Raw genomic sequence first — 8,385 nt, 5'->3', positions numbered from 1 at the left:
CTAATACATTACATTACAAGAACCTACACTGTGAGAGTGCTTGCGATTGGCTAAGAAAAGTATTTGTAAAATTCCGGTTTATATTTGATCCACCCTCGTAGCTATCTTCTCTTATATCAGTGCAAGAAAATGGTTGCTTTTTAAATGTTCAATTTTGCTTTTTCCTTTTTATATATGAAATGTAATGAATAAACCTGATGAGAATCATATTTGAAACAATTTCTTTCTTTTCTGTGTATATTTCTTTCTGAAATAAAACAAATGCTTGAAATATATGCTTCAAATTTTCGACATGGATCCCAAGGATTATCCAAGGTAGAAGTGGGGAAGGGCTGATAATTAAATATTTGCAATACCAAATTTATTTCAAAAATGATTCTTTTTGAAGTTTTCTTATTATTATTCTTTTTCAACTACAAAATCAAAGAAAAAATAAGTATTTAGGAAAAAATCATATTTCTAGCATTACTCTATGAAAATATAGCTATAAACAATAAATAATTCTCTACATAAGAATATTTCTTAACTTGCATTAACTATTACATTGTTTAGTAAAAAGTGGACAAAAATGTAAGAGTTAAGAAAAAACCGCAACTTTCTAGAGTTATTGAAATTGAATATTATTAAAAATAATAATAATCTCTATTCTAAGACAAAATTTCTGAAAACAATAAGAAATTGTTTAAGCAATTTTCGTAAGCATCTATATATGAGTATGTAGTTGTATTCCATATATTAGCAAATATTTGAATTAAAAAACCTAGAAAAATCGTAATCTGCACCAAAAAATCGCAAAACTCATTTTTTCGTTTCTAGAGTTTCTTCAGGACCCTATAAAACAGATACAGATAGTATAATGCCAAAAAAGTAATAATCAAACGTGAACATTTTGGCAGGCTCAGAAGACTCAGGGCTTGGGAGAATTTGGTAATATTCAATTATGTGGGTGTCAATTATGGAGAAGTTTGAAATTAACAATGAGTTATCCAACGTTAAAGTAGTTTGTTGGCCCTAAAAAGGGCCGTTTGGTATTTTTAAAGTAGCAGATTATTTAATAAAGTTAGTAATTTTTTTTCTGTTTGATGCAACTCTTTTTCTGGCAGAAGTTTTCAATCATGTCTAAAGCAGCAAAGTTTGTGTTCGGCACATCACTTTGTTCAGAAAGAAACTTGCGAGCAATTGCTGAACCAACCTCAGCATCTTTCAATTTTGTTGGTGCTGCCAGACCCTGGTCCTCGGCATCATTCTCGTCATCAGATTTTGAAGGTTCTTGTGCCTTTATACTATCCAGTATCTCACTATCTGTAGGTTCAATAGCAATAATGACATTAGTGTCTGAATCAATGAAATCTTCAAAGGTTACTTCTGTGAAGCCCAACATTCTTTGTAGATCATCCCACTCTTCAGAAGTACCATCCGATAAAGTTTCGTCTTGACCTTGTGTTGCAAGATTTTTCACGTCAGTTTTTCACGAAGCCAGCCTTCCGAAAGCAATTCGCAATTTTATTACTAGTGGCATGAGCCCAGGCTTTGTTCAACTTTAAGGTTCTTAATGATTCCTTGATCCATTGGTTGCAATTTGGTAGTTAAATTTGGCGGAAAGTAAACCACTTTTATGGCTCAAAGTCTTAGATTTGCCTATTACCAACAACTCTAGTTTTTCTTCACCAGACATATTAGCGCAGACCATGAGAGTAACACGATCTTTGCTTTTTTTACCACCATGATAAGTGTCGCCCTTAAATGTCACAGTTTTATCTGTTAAACATTTGAAAAAAGACCTTTATTATCTGCAACGAAGATATCTTCTATTGCACAAACTTCTAACAAGCTAGGCAAATTTTCAGTGAGAAACTTTTCGCAGTCTTCTTCCGAAACAGAAGCACTTTCACCATTTAATATTCTATAGATTATTCCATTCCTATTCTTAAACTTTTAAACCACCCAGAGCTAGCTTTGAAGTCTTTGTATCCTAAGTGAGCTGCAAAGAATTCAGCTTTTTCTAGCACTATAGGACCAGATAAGGGAATATTCTGGTTCTGAGCAGATTTCATCCATTCCACCATCGATATTTCCAACAATGGAAAATGAGATGTGTTCGTGCGTTTCCTATCCGGTTGGAAACAAGAATTTTCACCATCAGCCAAAATCTTCTCCTTGTTCTCGATAATGGAAGTCAGAGAGTTGGCGGGAATCTTAACATCTGCAGCAATGTCCTATCAACATTAAACTACACAAGCATACAATCTTCATTTATATTAGCAACCCCACCCTTGTCACACACGCCAACTCCCACCACTCGCAACGGACCAATCACAAGCTACCACATAAGTTATAAATATGAGTCCGTCGGAGTTGTTACTTAGTCATTGCTGTACTTCGAATTATAGAGGTTATCGTCACGGCGGGGCATACAATTTTCTTTGAATTATCGAGAAATTCGAATTATCGAGAACTATTAACATGGGAAACATCAGGTTTCAGCCGGGGCCAAAAATAAGTTTGAATTATCGAAAATTCGAATTATAGAGTTTCGAATTTTCGAGGTTTCACTGTATATGGGTTTTTCGGGTAGAGCGCTAAAGAAGTTATGAAATTCGCATGCTCAATTACAATAAGAAGGATTAAAATTGGGTTTTAGTGGATTACTAGTTTGGACAACTGTTCGGCCCGGCGGATTACAAGAATTGTTTTTGCCCGGTTAATTATTATTGTTAAAATATTTATTATATTTTAGAGACGACTACAGTTAGTGCACCTATTACGGGAAAATTGTGGTCTTTCTATCCACATCCGGTTCCAACGGAACTCAAAGAACATCCGCTACAGGAAATGCCTGTGAGCAATGGAATCCTGTGGCACATTAAGAATCCTTCCAAACTTTATTGCATTAATGGAATGAATAATAAAATCCTGTCGTACACTTATAAGGGGGCAGACAGAAGAATTACTGGTGAGTTTTTAACAAAAAATTTCCGTTTTAGGTCAAAAATTATCTATTTCAAGTCAAAGAATAATTCTTTATAAAAATTCCCTGCCCTAAAACCTAAATTATAATTTTTAACCGAAATTTTAAGTATCCGTTTAATGTCAAAAATAAACAGTCTGAAACAAAAATTGTGATTCTCTGCGAAATTCCCTATTTACAGTTTAATTTTTAAAATAAATGTTGAATTTCAAAGCCAAAAAGAGAATTTTCTACGATGCAAGAGGAACTTTTAGCCACAATATAATTATTTTTTACACAAAGATAGGTGTCTTCAACACATTAAATTTATGTACAATTATCTTTCAAACAAATAGTTAAAGTTTCAAACAAACTTTTTTAATTTTTCCACAAACTTTGCAGGGTTTTTGGGTATAGCGCCTCATCGACAGGGCTTTGAACTATATGCCCAACACAATATAAATACATTTTCAACAAATTAGTTGAATTCTCGTAAAAAATAAATCAAGCTTTTACCAAGCATTTGCATTTTTCGAAAAAATATGAAATTTTGACGATAAAGAATTAATATCTGAACCAAAGAGAATAGTTTTTAAGCAAGTAGATCAACTTTTTAGACAAAAGGCCGAATTTTTAATAGCATATATATAAATTTGTAATTAAATGGTTAAATTTTTCACAAAAAAGATGGATTTTCATTCAAAAGCGAATTAGTTGAATAAGTAGTTGAGAGCGGCAATTTTGACTAAGGAAAACAAATTGTTAACAAAATAGTTACATTTTCAAAAAATTAGTGAAATTCTTAACAGAATCGTTTATATTTCAATAAAAAATAAAGTTTTTATCAAGAAGATTAGTTTCTAACCAAAAAGGTGAATTTTTAAGAAAACTGATAAGTTTTTTACATAATGCATGAATTTTCAAACAAATCGTTTAATCGTTTCAAAAAGATGAATTAAAAAATTGAAATTGTAAAATGATTAGATAAAAAATTAATTAATAAACAAAAGAATGAATATTTCAACCTGAAGCATACAATTTTGACAAAGAAGATCAATTTTCTAACAAAAAATCAAAAACTTAGGAATTTGAAATCAAAGTAGAACATTGTGCACGCGAAGCGCACTCCAATTCTTCTGTTTTTATTTGAAAATTTGGATTAATGTTCCAATGATTATTTTAAAACGGCAAATTTTTTTCTGAAAAATATGACTCTTTACGTTAGTAATAATCTAACACCGTACTTTTAGTATAATTTTGGCATTTTAAAAATATAATAGAATAAATAAATATTTTTAAGGTCTTTCGGCATGAACTATTTATGAAGGTAGAACTACATTCCACTATTTGAATTTTAGACGAATTTTGTACAAGGCTCCATTTATCGCGTTTCCTTTATATAATTAATATCAAATACATGTATAGAATTATTTAGTTTTATATAAAAATTTTTATTTCAAAATTAAAGAGTAAGAAAAATTTGATATTTGTTGTCATGGCGAAAGTAAGAAAATTTCAAAATCTACAACATAACATTTTATTTATTTGAAAAAGACAGACAATAGCATTAAGTTTATACTTAACATGAGCACAAGGAACTGTATTGTAAGATAAGAGCGAAAATAGTACTTTTAAAATAGATGTAAAAATAACATTTTTCTAAACAATAATTACATTACTCGCATGAACATAATAATTTGGATGACTAAAACTTTAGATTTCCGTATAACTTTAGCTTTTACGTATAGAGCATGCTGCAAATTTTACTTTGGTCTAAACATTTGTTTTTTACATTCTTATTAAAATTTTTTTTTATAATAACAATTTAATTATTTCATTTTTAGTTGACATTTATTTTCTTCAGCTAAAAATTCAACTATCTCGTTATAAATTTACTTTCCTATCTAAAGATTCATCATTTTATAGTTACAGGTTCATTTCTCTGGTTAAAAGTTTAACAAATTTGATTGAAAACTTGTCTTTTGCAAGTCAGAAATTTAATTATTAGTTTCATTTCAAATTTAACCGTTTCGTTTAAAATTCCTTTTATCTCAAATAAGTTAAATAAGCGCTCCTTTCCTGACCGCGTAGCAAAAAGTACACTGAGAGAGTTTTGGTAGAGCTGTTCACCGAACACGTAAAATTGTCGCGCCAACCACATAGTGAACAGCGCCACTTCTGTGTAGTAGAACGGCTCCTCTGTTTTCGGAGAACTATTACCTCGAACAGGCTGCACCGTTCAATCAACAAGATTAATTTTAATAATATTTAACCTAATTATTATAAACAATTTTTATAAACAAATTCTTATTAGTTTCTTTCATCATAGAAAAAATCGTTTATTTCACTCTAATTGCTAATATTTTTCATAAGAGTCATAATAATAATAATATAACAGGAGATGTTATCTACAAGTAAAATAGAGTTGTTTTGAGATTTTAGATAAAAATAATTTTCAATACATTAATTTAAATCCGAACCGAAGCTGGAATAGAAATTTAATATTAATAATCGCCCACAGGTCGTATTTCTGAACCGATTTAAAAGTTTTTTTCTTCAGAAATGCTCAGCAATTAATTTTTAAGAGATTTTTAGTTTGCTTTTTTTAAATTTTTTTCACAGAGCAACAATATATAAACAAATATAGTTACAAAATTGACCATTCTAGCTTTGTGAATTTTTATCTCAAGAAAAAATACAGATTGAAACTCACTATCAGTCGGGATTATTGCACATGCATTCATAGAACATAATTAGTTTTAATAATATTCAACTTAATTATTATAAATAATTTCTATAAACAAATTCTTTATAAACGAGTTTTTCTCATAACTGAATTGCTTTTTCTGAATAAAAGTAATTAACAATTGTCTTTAAAGCCATTTATATACTTTAAGCTTCATCAAACATAAACAATATAGAATGTTTATAACAATTTAGTTAAACAAGTCTTCTAATCAGCCGTTTCCTCATAGAAAAAAGTGTTTTTTTCTTTAATAATTATTAGAGTAACATTTATTGCGGTGACTAACCAACGAAATTAAATAAAGAATAATTTATATGATTTTTATAAACAATTCTTTTATCAAAACTATGATTTATTTTTTTTTACATGCAAAAAGGACGGTTTTCCACTGAAATTATCCGACAATAAACTAACATTGATTCCAAACTTGGATATGGGACATTAAATAATAACTTGCGTAATTGTTAATAACAACTTTAAAACAATGCGTGACAATCTGCCGTTGGTCGTAGAAAAAAGTTTTTTTTTTTCTTGAATTATTTTTTTGATAATCTTATTTGTGTTATTGAATCAATGAAAAAATTGATACTTATAATAATAATGAGATTATTATAAAAAAACTTAAAATAAATAAATTACGATTCAGAACTCGAGTCATGTTTAGATTCGAATTGTTCTTTTAGTTCATCGAGTTCTTGATAAAGGTTAACTTCAACTATTCTCCATTCAGGCTTGAAGGATGCAATGAAAAGATCTGAAGACTCAAGGAGTTTGTGAATTAGGTCGTGCATAGTATGCAGTTGATAGATTTTTAGTGTGTTCAACTGTCGAATGTACTTGATATCCTTGTTCTTGGCTTCAGAAGCTTCTTCGGAATACATGCCAATTGGCAGCATAAAATTCTCCATAACTTTTCCCCCATGTAGCAGTATTTTATGAACTGAAGAAAGCATGTAGTACCATGGATGTAAGCTCGCATACAGTTTTGCTGTCCTAAAAGCATACTCGTTGAAAAAGAGAGGACGAATTTTTCTGCTACTAATTAACATTTGTAGTATGTTTCTAAACATTTTAATGAGTTCTTTATTTACTCCAGTTATTTCTGATACTTGATTAACATTAGAGAAAAACCTACGAGCCGTATTACCACAATTAGAGTTGCCAGATCCTTGACTTGGTTGATCAATTATTAAGCGTTATTAATAATAACCAAATAATAATAACCGATATTAATCAATTATTAATTCGTTGCAAATTCTTTTCTTAGCTTCTTTCGTCGTTTCTTTATCCTCTTTCTTGTATATGCTCCATTTGCTGATTTGTAATCGATAAGCAATATGTAGTATACACTCCATGAACCTAATCTAGGAATGCAAAGTAGAAAGACCAAATTTTAAGCTGGATACAATTTCCTTCTTCTGCTTCACACGCTCTTTATCATTCATTTGGGATGGTGTCGCTTTGCAAATGTAGCTAGTAGAAGATGATGGAGTATCAGTGAGAGCTCTACAAACTTTTCCATCCAACATAGTTAGCTTCATTACTGTTGTCACTATATACACAACATTAGTCGTAGTAATTGTGGTGGGTCTAAGCTTCTGAACTTGTATCTTAAGATTTTTGATTTTCGATTTCGTTAATTCCTTTGTTTCCTTTGCATATTTAATCATGGTAGGTATACAACGTTTTGGCTAGGAACTATGAGCATTCATCCAAACAGCGTCTCCCGTGTGCTTTACCCTCAACCATGTTGGCACCAATGATGCTGTGGAAAAAGGGTCATCGGTCAAATCGTTGTTATTAAACTTTTGATTGTATTTTGCATCAGTTGACAGTCCATCGACGCCATATTTAATTTCAAAGTCCAAATAAGTGATGTTTAATCTATTCTCTGAAATCGGAAGGCGTAAATTCGGTTTCAAAAAAAGACATTGAATAGTGTGATTAATAAGAGACTGAATCTCAACCATGGCTCCTTCTTCCGATATTCGAATAATTGAAGGATAACAATCTTTTTTAATCTCTTATACATTCACATATGAAGGATAAATGTGAGCCTTTCTTTCTTTGGCCTGTAAGTGAATAGTATTATATTGATACTTTGATAGTCTGACCTGTTGCATTAAAGCTAAAGCTTCTTTTGAAGAGTATGGTACATATGATTCAAAGTCAGATTTACCTGAAATATTTAAATTTTCAGTGTCGTCAGAATTCAAAAGAACGGCTATAGCATTTGCAATTTTTTTTCTTCCACTCTTTCGTAAACTTCGCAGAAATGCATCCTGTATCTCATCAGCCGTAAAACTCTCTTTAGTGGACATTAATTTTCGTCTCTTTGTAGCAGCAGAAGCATCTTCGAATTTAGTATCCGAACTTTTTCTTCCTCCTTTTGATTTTATCCCAGAAAAAGTAAAAACGAAGTCAGTTTTTAGCCACTTTTCGAACCTCTTTTCAAACTGACTTTTTATACTTGAACACTCTTTCCATTATTTCTGAATTATAGTTAAAAAATACATATTCGAATGATTAGCTACTATTTCTAGATGTCCAGAATCAAGATTATACTCAGTTTTCATGAAGCGTAACAAACCTTGCACGTCAGTACTCTCATTGGTAATAAGAAAATCACAAAGGACCTTTTACCTACCTTGAGAGTATCCATTTTTTATTAGAAATAATAATACAAACAATT

At 30.5% G+C, this 8,385-nt stretch overlaps 1 protein-coding gene across 1 annotated transcript in view; it reads right to left on the bottom strand.

Annotated features, from left to right (window-relative positions):
- Positions 1-1,381, bottom strand: part of LOC117176378 (maltase 1-like) — a 30,549-nt gene extending 29,168 nt beyond the window's left edge. Inside the window, exon 1 of the mRNA XM_033366622.1 lies at positions 1,193-1,381. Coding sequence (XP_033222513.1) covers positions 1,193-1,381 — 189 coding nt within the window. The remainder of the gene's footprint in view (positions 1-1,192) is intronic.
- Between the last annotated feature and the right edge of the window lie 7,004 nt (positions 1,382-8,385).

The sequence above is a fragment of the Belonocnema kinseyi genome, chromosome 7 (genome assembly GCF_010883055.1).
Source record: "Belonocnema kinseyi isolate 2016_QV_RU_SX_M_011 chromosome 7, B_treatae_v1, whole genome shotgun sequence".
Lineage (NCBI taxonomy): Eukaryota > Metazoa > Arthropoda > Insecta > Hymenoptera > Cynipidae > Belonocnema > Belonocnema kinseyi.
Note: the sequence above shows the minus strand (reverse complement) of the source record. Positions and strands in the feature narration are given on the sequence as shown.